General features: G+C 51.7%; 1 protein-coding gene across 3 annotated transcripts in view; it reads left to right on the forward strand.

Moving 5' to 3' along the window:
* WIPF2 (WAS/WASL interacting protein family member 2) overlaps positions 1-21,322 on the forward strand; it is a 37,101-nt gene extending 15,779 nt beyond the window's left edge. The window contains exons 2-9 of one of the 3 annotated variants that reach the window (XM_078603895.1): positions 5,384-5,576; positions 6,833-6,962; positions 8,002-8,124; positions 8,798-9,491; positions 12,146-12,390; positions 13,182-13,439; positions 14,992-15,096; positions 15,508-21,322. In XM_078603895.1, coding sequence (XP_078460021.1) covers positions 5,514-5,576; positions 6,833-6,962; positions 8,002-8,124; positions 8,798-9,491; positions 12,146-12,390; positions 13,182-13,439; positions 14,992-15,096; positions 15,508-15,563 — 1,674 coding nt within the window. In that variant the 5' untranslated portion in view covers positions 5,384-5,513 and the 3' untranslated portion in view covers positions 15,564-21,322. The remainder of the gene's footprint in view (positions 1-5,383; positions 5,577-6,832; positions 6,963-8,001; positions 8,125-8,797; positions 9,492-12,145; positions 12,391-13,181; positions 13,440-14,991; positions 15,097-15,507) is intronic. The other 2 variants (XM_078603893.1, XM_078603894.1) reach the window with 2 other exon arrangements.
* The last annotated feature ends 740 nt before the right edge of the window (positions 21,323-22,062 follow it).

Consider the following 22,062-nt stretch of genomic DNA (forward strand, 5'->3'; position numbering starts at 1 on the left):
TTTGCTAAGCGCGTTATTTACATTTTTTTCAGAATCCGAATATTTATTCATTCTGAAGGAATCCGATGAGCTATAAAGCTCTTTTATTTGGGGCACGTGAGAATGTTTCAACAATAAACAATACAAAAAACTCGACAGCAGCGCAGGAAAGGAAAAAAAATCGCCCAAAGACATGAAAAATAGAACTAAACCATCCCCATCCTACGAGGCAAAGCCCACTGAGGTATTAACTTATTTCTCAGGAAAGGCTCCCTGAGTCCAAAGACCCTCTCTCTTATCCAGGTGGATCCTGCCGAGTAAGGGATGATGTTGCTGCTGCTGGGCAATACCAATCAAGTGTTTTGCTGGCAACGTTTCAGAAACGGGGGATAGTGCTTGGCCAATAACCAGTGACATTCTTTGTTTTATGTTAATTATATGATTTTTGTGTCCCCGTGATGCTGGCACACATGGCCCTTGCTCTCTTTGGGGTCATACCACGGGATCTTGAATGATGCCTGCTGCGGTGCAGACAGCGGGGGTACGTTTCTGGTGTCATTCCGCCCGCGGTATTAACCGGGGCTGCCGCTATTCTCGAACCAGCAAATCTCCGTAAACAAGCGTCAAATGGGCTCTCAACCGCTCTGCTGTGTCCGCCGCCATTTACTCGATACGCATTGAGTTCAATTCCTGTGTTGCTATCTTTTATGCCTCCATCAGACAAACAAGGAACGTGATGTTTGGTTCCTCTTAATGGCGCATTGCGCGTCAGTTGTAAACATCACTCGCAAACTCGCCAAGCTGCAGCGTGTACAAAATTCTTTGGCTCGTGTCGCGACGGGTACCGCAAGATACGACCGTGTCCGTCCGGTGCTCGCCGAGCTACATTGGCTTCCGGTTTCCGAGCGAATTCGTTATAATTTCGTCCTCCTCACAGATAAAGTGCTTGTCACGAATGAACCACAATACCTTGCTGATCTAGTCAAGGGGCATAAACCATCACGTGAATTTCGGTCATCCTCGCAACGGCCTTTGGCTCGCCATTGAATAAAGACGGTCACCGCACCGCGTGCTTTCAGATGTGCTTCTGCGGCTATCTGGAACGCTCTTCCTTCTGACATTTGGAAGCCACTGGAGCTATGCACTTTTAAATCATCTAGATTGATAACGAATTTCTTTAGAACTGCTTTTTGTGTTTAGTTTGTTGACCTTCCCCTGCACCTCCGATTAGCAACGGTTGGTTATGTACAGTGCGAAAGAAGTTCAGCATACATAAACACTTTGCCTCCACCATTCAGGTTGCATGACCCTGGCATTTATTGTGAGAGTTTGCTACCTCGCACGCACTTCCTGATCAAGAGAAGTGTAGAGGCACAAGCTTAGAATTGCCTTCTCACGACACCACTGCTGACGGAAGGGCTTCTACCCTAGAGGGTACGGTGTTTTGGCCAAGAGGGGTCATGGAAGAGATGGGAGTTTGCCCCACGCTTTAGCCAACCACACGCCACCTGCCGATCGACCAACTGGGATGCACTCATCTATACCGCTGGGGTGGACAGAGGCAGTGGGGGAATAGCAAAAAAATAAATACTTTCACGTTGTAGCAACTGCGGTGGTGGTATCATCAGATAGAATTGAATTGGTAACCTCTGCACTGCAAGTCCAGTGTTCTAACCATTACACCGTACGCGGAAAGAGTGGAACGTCAAACAGAATGTTGTCTAATTTGCATGGGGAAACGAGCGACGTTCACGAGGGTTGTGTGTTTGCCTGTTATTTTGGTCTGCGAGCCTTTGAATAACATCTCTTTTTATCATCATCATCGTCATCATGATCATTATTATTTAAGAATTGATATCACACCTTATACTAGTATAAAACAGTTTAACACCTAGGCTTTCGCAACCAGTATAAAACAGGTCGCGAGGTGCCAACGGAGTAAATGGGAACATACCCTTTGGTTCTTTCGGTAAAGTCACATAGGTAGAAATAAAACAATAAATCACGACGTTTCAAACGCAACACAAGCGCCTGTCCTCGGGTGAAAATCGCGATAGCCGCAATGTCTGCAGCGAGCAGCACGTTCGAAACGTCGTGATTTATTTTGTTTTCATCTTCTTGGTTCTTTCGGTAAAGTCACGTAGAAGGGAAATAATAAAATAATAAAAATAAAACATAATAAAATAATTCTCACGACGTTTCGGCCATAACGCAAGCAGCCGTCCTCAGGTGAAGAACAGGTCTGTCGGAAAGACAGCGTCTGAATGAACACCACCAGGCTTGGCAGCGTATATTTAAGCTGGGCTGGAGGGGGAAGAGCGCCTTGACAAAAGAATTTGCATATCAAGAGGAATTTAGCATATTTATGGAAAATGCAGATATGGGATTAGTCACTACTTGTGGAATGCGTAGGAGGTGGGCGGGGGGTTTCAAAGTCATATTATGCCCGTGCATTATGCAGGATTAGCAGCATCAAAGGGAGGGAGTAGGGTTAGCATTAATAAAGGGAAGGAATGTTAATAGTATAGAGCTGCAGCAACTAAACCACCACGTAAAAAACTAAAATATAAACTACATCCGTATCATCAGTATACTAAATATACTCACCAATAAGCTGAGCTACTAACAGTAAGTCATACATTACAATTTAATGTTGCAAAAAATATAATATGCCTCCAGCTAAACTTTTTTATCTTACATCACAGGGGTCAAACTTTACCGAAAGAACCAAGAAGATAAATCCCTGCAGTCACGAAAGCTTTGAATCGAAATTATTTTGTTTTATTTCTACCTACGTGAATTTACCGAAAGAACCAAAGAGTATGGATTCCTGCGGTCACGGAAGCTTCAAATCAAGATTAAACGAGAACAGTTGAAGCGAGTTCAACACCCTTGTTTAGATGGAGTGCTCTTGTCAATAATGTCTGACCCGGCAGGCAGTATTTGTTTAACACGCCTGCAATGCCCACAAGGTCGAAAAATGGTCGGGAGTTTACTTGCTTAAACAAATGCTGTCAGATGTCATTGGTCTGTAAAGGCAGTGTTTGTCTGTAAATTCAATTGATCTGGATGGACAATTTATTGGCACAAAGGAGTTCTGCTGGAATGTTTTTACTGTGCTTAGGTAGTAACATTTGAATCTCAAAAAAGTGTTTCAAGACAACCAGTATTTGTTATACACTTCAGTGTATTATCGACTAACACGCAAAACAACTCGTGTATACTGTAGTGACATCCATTGTATAAAAAAAACTGGTCCATAGTTTACTGCTGGATGATATTGGTCTGTAGAGCCAAGAGTCCAAAGGACGTTGTAGCGCCAATAGGCCGAAGGACTACACTGCACATACAAAGACGGCCCGTACAGCCTTCGCAGACGATTTGGGCAAGTGCTGTTAGCAAGCACCAGTGAGGGACGGCACGGCACCCGAGGGGGCGAGTGATCAGCACCACAGCCAGCTGGCTTGGTCTCCCCCATCGCTGCTGTTTACACACCGCACCACTTGCTCATTTAATGCCGAGTCGATAAAGGGGGTGGCCTTGGCCCGGCTCAGCTTTGTCACTGATGTTGGCCGTGGGCGGGAAGCGAACCCGCGCTAACCGCTGCACTACACATCCGCATACGAATTCGCATGCACAGACACACACGTAGACGCACCCAAACGCGCACAGACAGACAAGCATACACATGTAAACAAAGACAAAGATCCCCCATATAGCCTGAACAGACTTTTGGGGAAGGTGCTGTTCTAGAGCACCTATGAAGGCCGGCACGGCACACGAGGGGGGTGGGTGGTCAGCACCACGCCCGACCACCTTTGTCTCTGCAGTGGCGATGTTTTTACGCATGGCACCAGGAACTCATTTGAGTCAGAGTTGATCCAGGGGGAGAGGCCTCAGGACCTGTTCAAATAATCATCGCTGGTGTTGGCCGTGAGCGGGAATCGAACTCGTTTGGCCGGGTTCGTAACGCTACGCTACCGCTCCCCATAGACCAGCGTACACATGCGCGCCTACGCACGCACACACTAACAACACACACATAAACTGTCAAAATGTAGCCCAAGGTGACGGAGAGGGCAGCAGCGTATATGGATTGTTGGGAAAAGATCAATTGGCTGCGAATGTCTACCATGAGAATGTCGTGCGGCAGCATGCCATCCCAGTTGCACGGTTTCCGCGTGCTCCGCGGCAGCGAGGTGTTTGCACGCACGCAGTTTAAATTATTTACTGTGCCGTCGAGTGTAATTCCAGCGCCTCCGAGCTCTCCTCCTCCTCCCTCGTCAGTCGTGCGTCCGTCTGTTTTCCAAGCCGCATCCCGTGCGGTCTCTCAAAACTTCGGTGAAAGCCAAGCGCCGCCGGGCGCGTGTCCGTGCACGCTCGCCTCCTCGCGACTCGGATTGCTCGTTGCGACTTCGACGCTCGTGACTCGGTTGGTGCAATCGACTGGGCTCCCTCGCGTCTGGTTTGCGCCGCGCTGTACGTCCCGTCCGGGTTGCCTGCATCGTCTCGTCCGTACACGGTGTTCCTGTTCGTACTAGAATTAGCATCGGCGCTGCCTCGTCCTTAGATACCTTCCGTTTCGTTAGTGCTCGATGCCTCGTTAGTTTTGTTTCCTCTGTTCAGTGTCTTCTGTGCTGTCTGTCTTGTCTCGTTTATACCGTCTGTTTTATATTCGGTCTTGTTTGTGTTACCTCTGTTTTGTTCCTACTGGCAATCTTGTTTGTCCTGCGATCTCCTTCGTTGTGTCCCATTCATTCTGTCTGTCTCATCTCTTCCCTCCGTCTCTCGTCGATTCTGTTCGTTCAGTCCAGCGACGAGCCCGGAAAGGGAAGAGATCCGTCAGCTTTCCTAAAGCAATGTATGCTCACTTGATTTGGCGCTTTCGTGACTGCAGGAATTACTCTTTGGTTCTTTCGGTAAAGTCACGTAGAAAGAGAAAATAATAAATTAAATGATAGCAAACGACGTTTCGATTGCAACACAAGCAATCATCATCATGTACAAATGAAAGAGAAAACAAAACCTAGTAAACTTAGAAATGTAATGCAATACAACGCAGAGAGTCAACTAACATAACAGTCAACACCCCACCTGGTTGATTATCTCCGTGTCTGTGTTTTGTCTCTCTCTTAAATTTAGCAATCTTTGGAAGAACGTAACCAACCAGGTAGGGTGTTGACTGTTATGTTAGCCGACTCTCTGCAACTCTCTCCGTATTATTTTATTTTTCTTCGTGACTTTACCGAAAGAACCAAAGATAAATGTATTCTCATGCAGGCGATTTGAATGCGCGGACGGATCACGTATCGATGTTTCGGCCGGTCGCACTCACCTGCCCCCCTCCCCCCCCAGCTAAACAGAGGTGCCCCCCCCCCCCCCGTACTTTCGCTGCCATTCGCAGGTTTGGGCGGGGAGGTGGGGCCGACGATCCGCGAGCGGCATCGGCAGGCGAGAGAGACGCATCCGTACATACCACCACCCCCCCCCAACGGCTCTTGGGTGATTTGCGTTTTAGAAGTCGTAAGCGGACAATGCCAGTCCCTCCCCCACCCCCGCCACCCCCCGCGGCTCCCCCGCCCCCCACCTTCTCGCAGGTAAGCCCGCCAAACGGGTGTCTTCGCGTGCCTCTGGAAGTTTGCAGCCAGAAATAAATAATGAAAACGTCAAGGATTATGACTCAGGAAAACAACAATAACTGTTTTCACCGTACCGGGGTGCTTTGTTTTAAAGCCTTCTAGCAAAGGTGTTGACGGCGTGAATTCATTGGCTCTGTCTGTCTGGCTGTCTGTCTGTCGCTCTGTGTCCATCTCTTCCCTGCTCTTCTTCATCTGTGCATCCGTCTGTCCATATATCTGTCTGTCCGTCTGTCAGTCTGTCAGTCTGTCCTGTCTCTGTGCGTCTGTCTTTGTGCCCGTCTGCCTGTCTCGTCTGCTTTGCGAGGCTCACGATAATCCTGGTGAACGTGATCCATTGTGAATACAGTTTCTTTGCGTAAAGTTGCGTCGCTAATTGGCCTAAAATTGACCAAATGAATTTTTTTCCAAGAACATCGGTAAAAAACCAGCAGTCAGAGCTATTTGCCTTTTTGGCTAACGTGATGATGTCACATTTAGCACGGTGGGGCTATGTATGGTGCATAAAAAAGTTATACGTACATTTCATGCTTGCTCCTCCTCCGCCCTCCCTTCCTGAAGCCATCATCGCAACAGCGTGCAACGTCATCTCGTGTGGCTATTGCTGATTGACTCAAAATTCCCAGCACCTCGTACGCGTTGTACTTTAGCTGGGGGCCTCCAGGTTTTTTTATTATGCAGACCGTCCTAAGGTGCGTGATCAAGTTAATTTTTGTTACAAGCATGACCACAAACCGCCCAGAATGCACCTGATTTCTTGATTGCACCGGATCTCGGAAGCTAAGCAGGATTTTGCGCCTGGATAGCGCTTGGTTGCATGCAGTGTGGCGCAGTGGTTGAATTGTAATTTTAATGTTGGGGGGGGGGGCGGAAGGGGGGGATATCACGCGGCTATGTTAACGACCCTAAAACTAACTAGAATATTTCTGAAATTGCCGTAAAAAACAACAACTAAAATCTCACACCAAGTCTTCTGTATCAGAAACTAATTCGGATGCAGCCTAGGTGTGTTGGCTACAGCATAAGATGGACACTCCATTGACAAAAAACCTCACCTGTAATATACTTTAGCTTTTTAATGTCGTAACAGAGTTTTTGACGAATGTGGTGAGGTTTTTTTTTAATTATATATCTACTAAATATAAGTTTGTGTCTTCCATGTATATAAAGAACACAGCCCCGGCAATCAGCATGCTTGCTTGCTCATCTGTCTCCAGGCCAACACTGAGCCTCCCAGGCTACCGCGCACGGAGCAGAGGGGCAGGGGAGCGCTGCTCTCCGACATTCAAAGTGGGGCGCGTCTGAAGAAGATCGTGACAAACGACCGCAGCGCACCCCTCCTAGACAGTGAGTGAGTCGGCGCTCGGGGGGGTTGACAGGGCGGGATGGGAAGGTGGGTGGCTGGGATGGAGGGATGGCCGGAGGAATGTACGAGAGAAAGAGGTGAAGGGAGTGAGGGATGGAGGAAGAGGGAGCTAGGGAGAGATGAGGCGAGCCTTTTGGGGGATGGAGACAGGAACAGGGAGAGAGTGTGGGAGGGAGGGATGGATTGAGGGGAGGGATAGGAATGATTGAGGGAGGGACGCGTGCTCCTCCCGGGCTGTGTGTGTTTCTCCTCCGTGTCACGGCATGTTGAGACCATGCGGCGAGGATTTTTGAGCTGCGCGGTGATTTTGCCGAAACACCCTGACTTGCCACGACCGCACGTGCACACGCATGCTTGTACAAGCACGCATACTCGTACACACACGAGCTTACAGGCCTGTATGTAGACAAAGATCCCCCGTATAGCCTTAGCAGACTGCAGAGACAGTTACTTTGGGGGAGCACCTATGAAGGCCGGATCCAAGCACGAGCGGGAGGTTGGCCAGCACCACAACCGGCCACCTTTATCTCCCCAGTGCTGATATTTACACGCAGCACGAGGTTTTCGTTTTAAGGCTGAGTCAACCTAATGGACGCCCAACACCGGTTTTAGATATACTTCGTTAGCCTCAGCTGGGAATCGAACTCGGGATGCTGGGTTTTTGTAGCACACTGGCCGATCATCAACCTGAGGTCGTTTCGCAGCCACGGCTAACATCGGTGGCGAGCAATATCTCAACCGGTCGTGGGTGCACAACCGCCTCCACCCGAGTTCACCAACGCCGCACTAATCAGCGCGGTGAAGGATGGGCAAACAACCCCATTATGACCGGCGGGCGAGGGGAGGCCTTTGTCCGCCAGTGGATTAATAAAAGGGCGATAAATTTCACGCTTGCACGCTTGTACACGCATCTCCAGTTGGCACAGAGAAGCCAGTTTGACTTGTTCGCATCCTGTTGAAATTCCGCTGCTGCACTGGCAGTCTGTGCTGACTTGAAACACGGTGGTTTCAACATCGCAGAACCCAAGGGAGGGGGCGGCGGTGGCGGTGGTGGTGGTGGTGGTGGTGGCGGCGGTGGTGTTGGCGGGCTATTTGCCGGTGGCGTCCCTCAACTGCGTCCTACCACAGCACGGGACAATGGAGGTAAGGGTCAGCGTGGTTATGGCACTAGGAGGGCTGTGAGTGTGTTTGTGTGTCCGTGTTTGCGCGTGTCGCTGGGGGGGTCATCACTTGAAAAGAGTAGGCCATTGTGTGCCATCATCTTTCTCCAAATGAGGTTATGCATAGCAACGTCGCCCCCACGACTGCGAAACTACTGCAAGCCTAACGTCTGTGAAACACCGTGCCTTCGTGCGAGATAGCCTTGTGCTATGAGAACGGCGCGAATGGCAAATGGGGATAGTTTATCGTATTCATATTAGAGTAGAACTCCTGTTAACGACCACCCCTGTTAATGACTAATCGCTTAACGACGGGCCTCCATAGAGCCCAATGTGTTCGCTTATCGGCCATTCCCCTGTAAATATTAATTTATGCATTGATTAACCATGTTTCTTAAAATATTGTGTGTTTATAATGTTGTTGCTATATTTATGTATTAATATCCATTGTATAACTATTATAAAGTACGTTTTTTGGGTGAAAAAGGGTAACTTTCAATGCTATCGGAACGAATGAATCCTTTAACGTGTCTTTCCTGTACTCTCTTAACGACCAAATCACTTAACGACCGGTTTTCGTGGCACAAATTACCGTCGTTAAGAGGGGTTCCTACTGTATTACGGACTTTCGCCTCCGCCCTTATCCGTTACCAAAGATTCCGGCAGCATCAGCAGCGGCGGTGCTGGGAGCCGAGGAGCGATGCACCCGCCGCCGGGCGGCCGTCCCGCCGGCATCTCCCTGACGCCACGGCCGTTCTCCAGTGCCGGCAGCAGCAGCAGCAGCGGCACGAGCAGCAGTCGAATGCCGAGCCCTCCTAGCCGCCCTCGCTCCTCGCTGTACAGTAGCAGCGTCGCCACCAACCTGAACGGCCCTGCGCCCGAACCGTCGGTGCTGTCGTCGTCGTCGTCGTCGGCCCACCAGGCGTACGGCGCCGGCAACCCCGCCGGTTACCGTATCGGCGCGGGCCAGAGCAAACCCCACCACGTGGCGCCACCGCCGCCGCCGCCGCACGGCACCAAGGCCGCGTCCCCTGGCGCCCGTCGTCCCTCCTACCCGGCGTCCCCGGCGACGCCCAGGCCCGCCTCGTCGCTCCACTCGTCGTACGCGGGCGCGGGAGGGCAGTACGGCAGCGGCAGCGGCGGTAGCAGCAACAACAACAACAGTCAGCAGCAGCAGCTGCGTCAGAGCAGCCAGCCGCCCCCCATGCAAGGCAGGGACAGACCGCCGCCCCCACACAGGACATCGATGAGGAGGGACGCTCCCCCACCGTACCGGGAGCCTTTGACGCCGTCGGCCCACTCGTACGGAAAGGGGGGCCCCCCCGCGCCACCCCCCCACTACTCGAGCAGGTGAGGGGGCCCGGCCATGGGGGTTTGCAAGCGTCGTGGCCGTTTGTTCATTTACAGAGCGATCGTTGTGTGTGTGAATTTGTGTATCTGTGTGAGGAGACTTTTCATATTTTTTTCTGCTGTGCAACCGAGCCACGCCGGGGAGTGGTGGTGTAGCGGTTAGCGTGCTGAACTACAAACCCGGCGGCCCGAGTTGTATTCTCGCTCACGGCCACCAACACCAGTGACGATTATCTGAATCGGTCCTGGGCCTCCCCTAGATGGACTCGGCCTCAAATGAGTAAATGATGCGGTGTGTAAACATCGCCACTGGGGAGACAAAGGCGGTCGGGCGTGGTGCTTGCCACCCACTCCATCGTGTGCCGTTTCTGTCCTTCATAGGTGCTCGCTAACAGCACTTGCCCCAATAGTCTGTTCAGGCTCTAATGGGGGATCTGGTCTTTGTCTTTGTAGACTTTTATCTCGTTTTCCACTGTACAACCAGGGGTCTGCACACAGACAGCCCGGCGATGTTGTGTGACTGTAATGCCTACTTGAGAAATGATCAGTTTCATGATGGGAAAACCCAATCTAACATTAATAACCAAACAGACCGAAAGAACCAAGAAAACTGAGACCATCAACTTTCTATACTTGCGGGGTAGCACGGTTGACTACGTACAGTGCGAAAGACGTTCAACATACATACATACATGAAAAGCCCAGCTTAGTTATATGCGGCCGAACAAACGCAGGATTAAAAATATTTTTTAATTGTTCACCTTTTTATCCCTTGGCACGTAAAGGTTTTTTCGAGGGTGTCGTGACAATGTGTGTGTTTTCGTTGCTGGTTATTCTACCCCCCCCTCCCCCCAACCCGCTCCCGATGCCATGGCGCGGTCGTGTGTTTTTTTTTGCAAAACTGTTAGCTTGCAGAACTGAAATTTTGGCATTCTTCTCCGCATTGCCCAGAGCGTGACGAATTGTGAAAACTTTTGTGAACCCCGCCGTACACAAAATCCGCACGCTTGTCCAGCCGCCGGAGACGAACACACAGCAGCGGCTTGTGAGAGTAACTCCCCCCCCGCTCCCCGGTGGCTTTGTTACGTAACGTTGGCGAATTTTTTTTTTTCATCAGGTGGCAAAGGGGTTGGGATGGAGGCCTCCCCCCCCCCCCCCCCCCCGGCTTGCACCTCGACTTTTAAATGCCACGTGGCCGCACTGTGTCTTTTTTTGGCACCGTTTCTCACGCATTCCGTGCGCCCTCTCGATCGTCGTGCCCCTTTGATAATTATCTTTGCGTGAACGAAGCAACTCAACCGATTTTGTTTTTGCCAGGTGAGGCACCACTGAGCTGTACAGCTCTTTTTCAGAAGCGACCTAGGCATCACAAATAGTGCTTATCGTGTGGGAATTTCTAGCAGCAAAATACGCGCACGTTGATTCTAAATGTTGGAGGGAAAAACCGGAGGACCAGGTGAAAAATCCACGGGGAGAAGATGCACACTTCAAATATACAGCAGGCGTCAGGGTCGGTATCGAATCCACGACCTCCTGCATACCAGGCGAGGGAGATAACATCTCGCCACCCTGGCGCTGGCACCACAGACGCCTAAGCGCAGACGACAGCCGTGTTGACGACGCACCGATTCGTCCATTGAAGTCGATCCTTATAGGGTGGCTACACTTTAATCTCACTGATGTATTTGACACAGTCAGTGGGAGTGAAATATCTGAGAAACCCCCCTACTCGTTTCATATGGCTTTTTTGTACAAGTCATTCTTGTTGGCCTGCAGCGTAGTGGTGGTGGTGGTTGGACACAAGTGCGGTGGATGAGACGAAACAGTCAGCGTATGGTAGAGATCCAGTCCTCCACACGGGTGGAGGAATCAATGAGTCAAGTTTACAGGAACATGGTGGTGGTGGTAGTAGTAGTGGTAGACTAATCATCAAGCGGTGTTTTAACGTGCACATAGTATGTCCAACAATTAGGACTGTGATTCATGTATAAATAATTCGTCCATCGAGTGTGCCAGACTCCACCACTGGAACGGGGTAGAACAATTCAGGGCAGGCTCGCTCTGTCTCTATCTTTTTGCACTTGGCAGGAGCTTTTCTCATAAGATAAGAGAGCATTTTTGTGTTTTGTTTGGGTGGACGCATTGTGAGTTATCCTACAAAGACAAAGATCCCCCATATAGCCTTCGCAGACTTTGGAGCAAGTGCGGCGAGTGAGAAGCTACGAAGGCCGGCACGGCACAATAGGGGAGTGGGTGGCCAGCACCACACCCATAGAGGCGATGTTTACACATTGCACCAGGTACACATTTGAGGCTGAGTCTACCTAGGCAAGGCCCAGAAACGGCGCAGATGAATGGCCACCGTTATTGTTTGAGAGCGGGAATCGAACTCGTGTTGCCGGATTCGTAGCACATGCGTGGCGCTTTGCGCTTCGTGTGTTGACCGGGCCACTTTGCTGCCCGCGACCGCACCCGGCAAATTGGCACAGACGAAGCGATACCCAGCGGCGGGCACGGCTTCACCCCCACCACCACGCGCACGTCGATGTGACGCTGGCGTGACCCTGGCGTGACGCTGGCATGACGCTGGCATGACACCCGGGTGACCGCGCGTTGCCGTCTGCCCCCTCCCCTCCACCGCCCCCCGCGCGTAGGAATGGCGCTCCGCCTCCGCCCGCTCACCGGGGAGAGTCGGGCCGTGGCATGGCGCCTCCGCCCCCGCCCAGCCGGCACTCCGTGTCGGACGGCCCGGCACTGCCGCAGAGGCAGAACTCGCTGTACCACCCCTCGGGCGGCGGCGGCGGTGGCACACCGAGGTCGGCGGCGCCCCCTCCTCCGCCTGTGGGCAGCAGCAACAGCCGGCCACCCCCTCCCAGCCGGGAACCTCCACACCGGTCAGGTGAGTCCGTGGCGCAGTCATCGTTTTATTCATCCCGGAGGGATGGTGCAGCTGCTGCTCCCCTGGCTCGTTGCTGCTCGTTGTCGTTGATGTTGATGTCATCGTTGTTGACGTCATTGTTGTCTCTGTTATTGTTGTTGCCATTGTCACTGTTGTCGTCGTCATTGTTGTTGTCGTTATTGGTGTCGTTGTTGTCATTGTGGTCGTTTTTTATCGTTGCGTCATTGTTGTCACTGTCGTTGTCATTGTTGTCATCATTATTGTCTTTGTCAATGCTGTTGTTGTCGTCGTTATTATTGTCATCGTTGTCATTGTCGTCATTGTGGTTGTTGTCGTCATGGTTGTCCTTATTGTCGTTGTTGACGTTGTCATCGTTATTGTCGTTGTTGCTGGGCTGCGGTAGCTTCTGTCCGGGCCTCTGCCCGCCGTGTGGCTCCTCTACGCCGATTCTCACACCCTCACTCCCCCACCTCTTAATTGTAAACTATAAGTTAGACACTTTGTCCCGGGCGGCGAGAAGCGATGGTGTCGCAGCCGCCACGCTACGAAACCTGCCAACATGAGTTCAAACCCCGGCCAGAGCTACCCATCGAGTGAGTGACATCTGAACCGGTGCTCCTGTTTTGGAACCCGTCCCTTCTCCAAGCCACGCTGACCCAACGACCCCCCGCACCCCAACGTGGCAGCGCCCGGCAGATGCTGGGTGGTATTGACTAAAGGAAGCCTGTAAGTTATCGACGGTCCGGCGGTCTGACCCCCCCTCTCCCCCGCCTCTCACGATCGTCCCGTAGGCCCGCCGCCCCCACCTCCGCCGTCGAGGAACGGCGGTGGCGGCGTTACGTTGAGGGGGCCACCGCCGCCGCCCCCGCCTACTTCCGGCCGCTCCCCCTTCACCTCCGAGGCTCCCCCCGGGAGGAGCCGTGGGGGCCCACCGCCACCCCCTCCATCCAGCCGCCCCACCGGCTTCGGTGCCGCCCCTCCTCCCCCTCCGCACGTCAGGAACGGCCCCCGGGACCCGTTCACCGGCGGCCTCGTGTCGCCCATGGGAGGTGAGACTCGGGACTCCTCTGACCTCTGACCTCGAATCTGATTTTCAACTAATAAACTGTCAAAGTAAAACAGTTTTTTTTTTATTTTAGCAGTTAATGCCCACTGAACTTGTATAGTTCTTTTTCAGAAGCGACCCCAAATGATAGCTCTATGCCGTGGCTTATCATCACGAAATATTTTCACGGACAAATACTCTGAACACATGTTGATTCTAAATGCGGAGGGAAAAACTGGAGCATCCGGAGAAAAATGCGCGTGGCTATGGGAAGGATATGAAAACTCGAAATATATAGCAGGCGTCAGGGTCTGGATCGAAATCTATGACCCTCCTGTATACCAAGTGAGGTAGCTAACATCTTGCCACCGTGGCGCCCCTGACTGCACGGTATGATAAAAACGGGTTTTGTGCGAGGATGATGGGGGTGTAACGATGCGTAGATTCGTCAATTTGCATCAATGTTATTGTTTTGTATACACGCTCGCGTTGCGGGCGTCAAATATTACGCGCGAGCATCGATCGTGAGATCTCCCATTAGCGCGGTTGGCTATGTGCGGTGTGGAATTAGTTGAACAAGCGTTACACACGTCTGTGCCGATCATATACGCGCGACTGTTGGTGGGGCAAAAGAAAGTGTACAAACCGAGGAACAGGACAAAAATAACAATGAGGAAAACCGCAAACAAAACGAGACTAAGAACCCATTCTCGAATCAAATCGCGACCCCCCCTCCCCCCCCAACTTCCACGAAGACTCGAATGACTGAGCAGGTGAGTCATTGCGCAACCTTGCATGGCTCGCAGCCTCACAGTCGCGCTTCCTTTTACGTTTGCGGGAATTTGCTTTGCGAGAGGGAGAAAATAAATGCTCGGATTGGGGAGAACACAACCGGGTTAATTAGAACAAATTCTCGCCGTAGGGGGACGGTGAAGCGGGCATTGGGGCAGGACACGTCACGGCCAGACGTCACGGAGGGAGCTGGTAGGAACGTTGGGTTGCTCGGTCAATGGCCAGGGTCAACAGCGGCGTGGTGTATTCCGCAAATATGCCCGACTGTGAGGGCGGGCACAAGCCGGCGTGAGTAGGTTAAACGTTGAGTTTTATAAGGGCACCACGGGATGACCAGCCCCTCCCCACCCAGCCCCACCCCTCCCACCCCCCACCCAGCCCCACCCTCCCCACCCAGCCCCTCCCCACCCTCCCCTCCCAGCCCCTCTTCACCCTCAGCTCCCTACCAAGCCCCTCCATCCCCACCCAGCCCCTCCCGGCACGACGGACGGATGGACACAATGATCCCCTGTGGGCTAGTGTAACCAGGAGGTTCCTACTAGTATAATGGACCTCAATGGCAGCCAAAGGATTTGGAAAGCGGTTCGAGAGGTTACGCTCCACCCAGGAGACGGCGAAGTGGATCGATGGTGGCTGATGACGATGAAATTCCATGAGAGTGTGAAGTAATGCCGCCACCCCGCGTGCTATGTTTGTGACCCGTAGAGAGATGTTTGCGGTGGTGTTGTGAAATTTTCTCTGCCCTTCCCCCCTCCCCCCTGCAGACGACTTTGAGTCTCGCTTCTCCTTCCACCCGGTGGAGCACTTCCCACCCCCGGAGCAGTTCCACAACTTCCCCAAGACTTACCCCAGCCACAGCAACCGGCCAAGTGCGGCTCGCACACCGACATCACGCTCTTTTTGTTCGCTCACACGCACACGCTCGCCAACGCGCCCGCCAGACACTCGCACGCTCGCCAACACGCTCGCACGCGATAGGCCACGTTCGTCAAACACTCGCACACTCGCCAACACGCTCGCCAACATGCTCGCCAGACACCCACACACTCACCAACACGCTCGCACACGATAGGCTACGCTCGTCAAGCATGTTTGCACAATCGCAAAAAAGCACTTGCGCGTTTATATGCACACATGCGCGCACAATCGCACGTGCGCGCACTTGCGCCAACGCACAGTCCATTGCCGCTTGGTTACCATGCCCCCTCCCCCCCCCATGCCGCCTCCGCGTGCCCCCCACTGACACTGAACGTCGCCGCCGCTGCTCTTGTTTCTTGCAGATGATTCCATTCCGACGCGGCGAGGGGCGCCCCCACCCATCCCGCCGCTGCGGTGATCCTCAGGTCCTGTCCGTCCAAAGCCACCACGTGGACGGTGGTTTGGGGCGTGGGGGGGGGGGGCGGTTGGTTGGCGCCCTTCATCAATGCAGGAAACTCCTCCGGTCGACCGCAGGAAGCTACAAAAAAATTTTGCTGCACGATTAGTTATTTTCATGGGTGTCTTTATTCAGTTATTTTCTCTCACCGTCGATTGTATTTTTTTAAATGTACAAACAGCGCTGTGCGTCTCTCCCGCGTGTAGTTACGGCGCGGGTGGGGGGCGAAAGGAGGCGTGTCTGTGCTCCGTGTGGATAGGCACGGGTTTGCGCGCGCGACGAGTCTGTAACTTCCCTCTCTTCTCCTCCCTCCGCCTGGGGAGGGCCCTTTCAGGGGCTCTGGCATTCGCGCATAAAGAGGGTCAGTGTTTTGTACCCCTTTGCTCGTTGCGTCGCCGGTAATTTAAGCTTTGTGCGAACCGCGTTTGGGTTCTGGTCGAGGTGCGGAGAGAGACTGTGAGAGGTGGCGCCAATCCACTTGGAGCGATTTTTGTAAAAGAGGCAGGAGGGGAAAAGGGCACGTAACTGTGGACGTAATCATTTGGGGGCCACTCGACAATTCGATGGTTTTGTCGATATTCGTGGCGACGATTGCAAATCCGCGTCGTCGTTGGTGCTGTATATTTGTAGGCCTCGCGGCGCGTGTCGAGTCTGCAGCGGGCATGGATCGATGCGACGACCTCCAAAGGTTTTAAGGTTGTGAACGCGTGCGAATTGTGAATAATTCTCGTGCGAATTGTGAATAATTCTTGTGCGCAGAATGCGATGCACGTATCGTGATTGTGAGGATCGATTTTTGCTTGTTTTATAAATTAAACGTGTTTGTAGTTGGGGAAACAATTGTTGAGGATGAATGGGAAGCATATTCTGTGGATTACAAGATGCTCTCCTCACAAAGTCAAATGTCTATAAAGTTCTGCAGCTCGGGTCTCACACACACACATATCTAGCAGATGATAAGACACATCCCCAACCGTTGCGCTCAGATATAGGCAAATAGACGGAAAGAAAAGCTGCATTTGATTCACAGAGAAAAATCAGTGATACTTGAGAATTGTTTCGGAGTTGAACGCCCCGATCTTGTCAGTGTATTCAGCTCCGTCACTTAATTTTATCGCAGCAAGTTCCACCTTTTGAAACCCACGTTGGCCGTTCCACCATCAGCCGTGTCAGCTATCCCGTAGATTTGTAGCCGAATAAGACCATGAACTTAACAATCATCCACATTTTTCGCTTTTTTGGTGGGAGTGCCATTCCTCATTGATTTTTTTTGTGACAATTGATTCATGATGTGTCCACTGCTGGATGGCTTTTTAGAGGTGAAGTTGGCGGGGCGGAGAGAGAGGTTTATCATCATCGTCATGACCAGACGTGTGCCATCCACGGCTGAATGAAAGCCTCCCCAAGTCCGTCGCCACCTGCCCCTCCCCCCCGCCCACAGGGTCACATGATGTTACGGATCAGGTCTGGGCTCCTGCACAAGAGCCCATCCCATCGCTCAATCTCCTCGGTCGCCACCTTTGGCTGCCACTTCGATGAAATGAAGCAATCGAGAAGCCTAGACTGACCACGGAGTTGCTGGTGGTGCGAAAGAGCCGAACGATGAATTGACGTGACGTAACAACTGTTGCTCGTTCGGTGAATATATCTGGCCCGTGCTATGTCAGGGGGACGTGTAAAACGATTCTGCACCTGGCACGGCAACACGCAGTCCACTTCTCGCTGCTACTGGTCACGAGTCACGCGCCACCTAGTTTGTGGTTTGACAACGGCGGTGTGTAGCGGTTGGCACGCGGCTGGACTTGCGATCAAGAAGTCGCCGATTCGACGATCTCCTCGAGCGGGGGGGGGCGGAGTGTAGGTGAAACGATGAGGCAAGCTTCTTAAATCCCACCCCGCCACTTGCGTCCACCCAAGCATTGTGAATGTTGTACATGGCACTGGATCGACACGACAGTTCTGCGTGTAGGTGGGGTATAATGTGGGTATGTGGGTAGGGCCGTCCATAGTTTGAGGGGGTGCGGGGCCCAGGACAAATCGCACTTTGTGGGCCGTGCCCCCCCCCCCTTAAGGGACGGACGGCTACGCTTATTGTTATTATCATCATTGATTTCAATCGACCACCTCTCGTTTGTAGAGCTACCTGTGAGTTGGAGGTCTTTCGGCCAGCGGTGGCATGAACAGGGAGTTGCAGGGGCTGCACTTCTACCTTGTCCAGTCGTTGGTTAGAGGGGGTGTGTGTGTGTGCGTAACGCGCGTTGTGGGAAGCGGTCGTGTTGCGGTCGGCGCGCTGTGCTACGAACCCGGCCGCTCGAGTTCCATTGCTGCTCACGGCCAACACCAGTAACGATTATTTGAACCGGTCATGGGCCGCCCCGAGGTCGATTCGGCCTCAAATAAGTACAATGGTGCGGTGTGTAAACGTCACCGCTTGGGAGACAAAGGCGACCCGGCCGTGGTGTTGGCCACCCAACCCCCCGAAGTGTGCCGTGCCGGCCTTGAATAGGCGCTACTCGCTAACGGCACTTGCCCCAACTGTGTGGACACGCTATACAGGGGATCATTGTCTTTTTTTGCGTAACGCGTGTTCGTGTGGGTGTAGGCACCGCCTGTGGCCACACGGTGTCACCCTGCGTCAGCGTTTGCACAACGCGCCGTTTTACAACGTGAACTGTGGCCAAAATCCTAGGACGAGACTTTATTCCACGTCGTGTTCTCGTCTTGGACAGACACAAACAGTTATACACAACAGCTTTATATGTTTGCAGCACATTGCAATGTTAACAAAAACATATTCTATTTTAATACTCCCATTTCCTACGAAGTAATAGTGATGAAAGTAAAACCCCTTTAGTCGATGCCCCCTTGGGACTTTTAAGACCCAGTGTATTCCGGCAGCATTTAGCCGTGCAAACCCTTTGCTGGTTTATTGATTTAATGAGTCTCATCAGCAGTGTGTGGCCCCGCTACACGGTTTATTCATGTAATTTTCATCAACCCCCCCCCCCCCCCCCCCCTTTTTGGCGTGATGCGTTTTAGTTCCAGAGTTATCCAGCCTCGGTAAATCAAGAATGTTCATTTCCACATACGTTTTTGCACGTGATCATTTTTTACTTTTTTTTAACACGCGAACTCCCGCAATTGTTTGGACTGTGTTTAATACCGTTCGGCACTCGGCCGCCACCTGTTGCGTATGATGGTCGCAGAGTCCGCAGGTGATGGTGCTGTTGAGGGAACGACGTGCCGCGAAGATAGCCGAGGCAGCCAACTTCCCTACAGGCGAAACAATTAAACTATTTTCTATTTCTTCTTGGTTCTTTCGGTAAAGTCACGTAGAAGGGAAATAATAAAATAATAAAAATGAAACATAATAAAATAATTCTCACGACGTTTCGGCCACAACGCAAGCAGCCGTCGTCCTCAGGTGAAGACCAGGTCTGTCGGGAAGACAGCGTTTGAATGACAGACCTGTTCACCTGAGGACGGCTGCTTGCGTTGTGGCCGAAACGTCGTGAGAATTATTTTGTTTTTTTAAATTATTTTATTATTTCCCTTTTACGTGACTTTACCGAAAGAACCAAGAAGATGAATCCCTGCAATCACGAAAGCTTTAAATCGAAATTTATTTTCTATTCGTTAAATTTGGTGATCATCTACGTCAATATTCCGACAGTGTCCCCATTAGCCGTCCGTGGTGTTACACAGTTCACACGGGACGCGTTTAGTATTTGCGGAAAAAAATCAAATGTAAAACGTACCTAATGGTGTGATTAACGTGTTATTCTCCTCCGGGAGGTTTGCGTGTCAACAGCGTTTAAAAATGTGGGTACAAGCAAGGAGCAGTTGGGGCTCGCGTTATTTTCCAAACCATCCGCGAACCCCTTGCGGTCTTTAAAGATGTACAGTTGTACGCGTGGGCGGTGGGGTTAGACGAGGTGTACATTTCTTTTACCGTATATATTTTTTTGGGGGGGGGGGGGAGCAAATGGTTTGATGAAAAGTCAAACAACATTTCGTGTGTCGAGTCGGGTGCGTTTAAGGTGGTTGCGGCGATGAAGATGAATGTATTTCCTTCCTCTTGGATCACAGCTGGACTGTCGGGGGAAAAAAAAAAATCTCCCCGTCCACGCAGCGCGTTTTGTCGCGGTTTGGCTTTTTTTCAGGTCTGCCGATTATTTTTTTTTCCGACGTCGCCCGCCCGCCCGCCACTCGTCACGGTCGCTGGAAGGAGTCGCGACGGGCCGGCAGAAGGGGGGAGACTTGTGAGCAAGTTTGGGCCTTCGGCGAAGGACTCGCGGAGTCGCTGCAAAGTGGCGGCCCCTCCTGATCACGCACGCCATCTCATGCCTGCTCGCTGGACTCGGAACTATTTTTCTACCCCAGCTTTTCCGCCGTCAACGTTTCAGCGTTGCCCCCCCCCCCCACCCCCCCACACTTCCACGCGCACCCCCCCCCCCCCTTTTTGTCCATTCCTCCTCGGCGTGTGATCTTACCGTTGAGCGGGACCAGTCTTCTTCCGACCAACAGCCCCCCGAGGACTTCCAACAAAAAAGAATTAAAGCGACTGTGAATGTTTTATTCCAAAATCACTTCATAAATTCCATCAAGGCCGGGTTGGGGGAGGGGGGGACTTTTTTGTGATTATGCAAATTAATAAAACACGGGACTAAAATCCACACGCGTCGTTTCTCACGCCAGCGCACACCTTTTTGCCGTAAGCGTCGTCCTGCCGACGCGTGCCCCTGTGCTGTGCCGGTAATCGTGTTGCCGCTTCCTCCGCCTGTGTAAAACGACGCTGTCAAGTTGTGGTTTTGCTAAGGTTTCTTCTTTTTTTTGTTGCCAACCGCTGCAAATGAGACAGATTATGGGTAGTTTTTGTGTTTTTTTGGCACGGCTGCGTCCGCTCCGTCGACTGACGGCACTCGATGTGAAAGATTTTCAAGGCGGGCCTGTGGATTTTGTAGGAATTAAGTCTTTTCGACACTGCAGGGCATTTGCCTACCAAAGCAAGGGGGTACTTTCTCTCGTTTTGTTCGAATGGTTGTCAAGTTCAGCCGCACGGAAACCGCAGGGAAGTTGGGAGAGAAACAAAACCCGTGTCATCGTTGCGTCAAAATACAATTTTGCGTGTGGGTTAGCATATTTAAACAAATGATTCCAGTACATGGGTTGTTTTGGTCCAAAGTAATTTTTGTTCGCAAAGCGCCAACTCGCATCTGTCCTTAATGAACGCATCTGTCTATTGACTTCATTGGGGAAGCTATTGCCGGGTAATTTCCCCCATTGTTTCTGAGTCTCTTTCGAGGAGTTTGGTGTCACTTATTTAACGCGTGCGTCCGTATAGTTTTATTTTTGTCCCGACGGCACAGAGCGGATGCATTTTGTGTGATGCATCAACCACCACGAAATGAAATTTTTTTTTTGCTTGGTCACTGTGCGCATCAACCCGGGGCACCTCTGAAATTGCTTTCGCATACCACAAACACCCACGCGAGGGATTGACGTGATGTTTTTTTTTGTGCGTAACAAGAAAAAAGATCGTTGCTTTGTTCGTTTCGCTGTACGCCGCTGTTATTTTACTGTAAACACCGCGCGCCGCGGTGAGGTTGTGTACAGGTGTGTGATGTTGTTTTTTTTTGTTCTTTACTCCTGCTGTTGTGACAAGGTCTCTCTGTGCTGGAAATCGGCAAAAAGTAATAAATTTGGAAAGTCTGCCGTTACCCCCCCCCACCCCCCCCGCGCGTCCTTCTTGTCGTGAGCGCCGTCAGTGCGACGCATCGCCCATGAGAAGATTAAAAGTCATTTTTTATATATTTATAATGACGTCAACAGTGTTTAAGCCATAATTACACAGCGCGATAGAAGAAGCGATCGCCTTTCATCTTGATGATATTGCTTTTTTTGTTCGCGAAAAAAAGTCGCTTAAGGTAACACCGACTGGAAAACGCCAAGATAAGAGATGACGCGTCCCTCCCGATGCGACTTCGGATTGTACCTCCTCGTGTCCGGCACGACGCCCGACGTTTCGCTCCACGTGCTTGTGGAGCGATTTTAAAGGATTCGCCACGTGCTGCTACTGCTGCTTGTGCCGTGTGTGGATGTGGGACGAGCGGTGTTGTTTATTTTCTTCCGGGATAGAAGCCAGAATTCCCGGACACAGCTCTTTATAACTCTCCAATAAGTGTGTCATTGTGGTCATTCAGAGCAGGCCGTGCACTATCACGACGCAATTGCCCCCCCCCCCAACCCCCCCCAACCCCCCCATCGACAAATATACGAACGAGACGTCCGCGATAGCACTCCCCTCGCTGCTCCGGACGCGGCTATCTGGCTTGACCACCTGGATGTGAAAGTGCAGTTGTTGCTCTGCCATGTTCACATCGGCCAGACGACAAGGAGAGAGAGAGAGAGATCGTCACTCCGCGTGTGCCTGGTGAAAGCGAGGCACCTGGAGACTTTG

Source organism: Lampetra planeri, chromosome 21 (genome assembly GCF_965212315.1).
Source record: "Lampetra planeri chromosome 21, kcLamPlan1.2.h2, whole genome shotgun sequence".
NCBI lineage: Eukaryota > Metazoa > Chordata > Hyperoartia > Petromyzontiformes > Petromyzontidae > Lampetra > Lampetra planeri.